General features: G+C 35.2%; 1 protein-coding gene across 1 annotated transcript in view; it reads left to right on the top strand.

Annotated features, from left to right (window-relative positions):
- LOC121385397 (GTPase IMAP family member 4-like) overlaps nt 1-1,113 on the top strand; it is an 8,842-nt gene extending 7,729 nt beyond the window's left edge. Inside the window, exon 2 of the mRNA XM_041516069.1 lies at nt 1-1,113. This exon is cut by the window's left edge and continues 693 nt beyond it. Coding sequence (XP_041372003.1) covers nt 1-548 — 548 coding nt within the window. The 3' untranslated portion in view covers nt 549-1,113.
- The last annotated feature ends 209 nt before the right edge of the window (nt 1,114-1,322 follow it).

Below are 1,322 nucleotides of genomic sequence, written 5' to 3'. Positions count from 1 at the left end.
GAGAAGAAGTGGAAAGGAGGTGCATGATGAAACGAGAAGAGATGGAGAAGCGCCTGAAAGAGGAGAACGGATATTTGCAAATTGAGGTGCAAAGGAAAGAAAAGGAAAGTCAAAGAGAATTGCAGGAAATGGTTCTAAGGCAAAACGACGAGGCTCTCGAAATGCAGAAACGACAGCAAGCGCTCATCGAGATGCTGGTGAAGCAAGGTGACAATATGAAGGCAGAATTGGAGAAAGGAAAACTCCAAGACGAAGAAGAAAGGATGAAGAGAATCATGGACGAAAAGAAGAAGAAATTCGAGGAAGAAAGCAAGCTGAAGCTGGAGGAAGAGATTCGCCGACTTTCTGAGAAGATGGCGAGAGATGAAGAGGAGCGCAAGATACGGGACGATGAATTCAAAGCGTGTCTACAGAGAATGGAGGAGAAACATGTCCAGGCAGCCAGGCAACAGGCTAGAGATGAAGCAGAAAGCGGGCTTCCACAATTCCTTAAATCAATATGGGGATGTGTGAAATCCTACATACCATTTTTAAAGTATTTGAAGTAGTTTGGACGCTTGTATTTTTGAAAATTAATGTTAACGAACATGAGCAGTTTCTACAGAACTTACATAACTAGCTATTCTGCTTGAAATCAATGGCTTCATCCAGTGATCTACTTTGAAAGTAATTTAACTATACTATTCACCAAGTTTAAAATCCATGGAACAAATATATGTTGCCTATTCTTTTCTTAAACGTAGGTGTTTAAGCATTGTAAATACATGAAGTTGCATGTGTTTTAAGACAAAATACTAATGCTGTTGATACTAACTGTACTACTATTAATATTACTACTAAAATGATAATACAACTGTTGTTACTACCTGTACTATTAATATTACTACTAAAATGATAATACAACTGTTGTTACTATCTGTACTATTAATATTACTGCTAAAATGATAATACAACTGTTGTTACTATCTGTACTATTAATATTACTACTAAAATGATAATTCAAGTGTTGTTACTATTGGAACAACTATTAATATTACTACTAAAATGATAATACAGCTATTGACACTACCTGTACTACTATTACAATTACTAATAAAGTTTTTGAAACTGGTAGTTTTGTCTTGAAACAAATTTTATATAAAATTTTATATTGAAATTAGTTTCCGGCATACATTGTAATTCACCCGAATCATTTTGTATACCCTCGGCATAATCCTGAATGTTTTCAAATTCTTTTCAAATCACTGACATGATTTTGCAAGTAAGGTTTTGATTGGTCGAATGAAAGGTCAACTGGACATGAGCTCCAACAGGCTGCTGTT

Source organism: Gigantopelta aegis, chromosome 2, assembly GCF_016097555.1.
Source record: "Gigantopelta aegis isolate Gae_Host chromosome 2, Gae_host_genome, whole genome shotgun sequence".
Taxonomy (NCBI): domain Eukaryota; kingdom Metazoa; phylum Mollusca; class Gastropoda; order Neomphalida; family Peltospiridae; genus Gigantopelta; species Gigantopelta aegis.
This window is presented reverse-complemented; position numbering and strand designations above follow the sequence as displayed.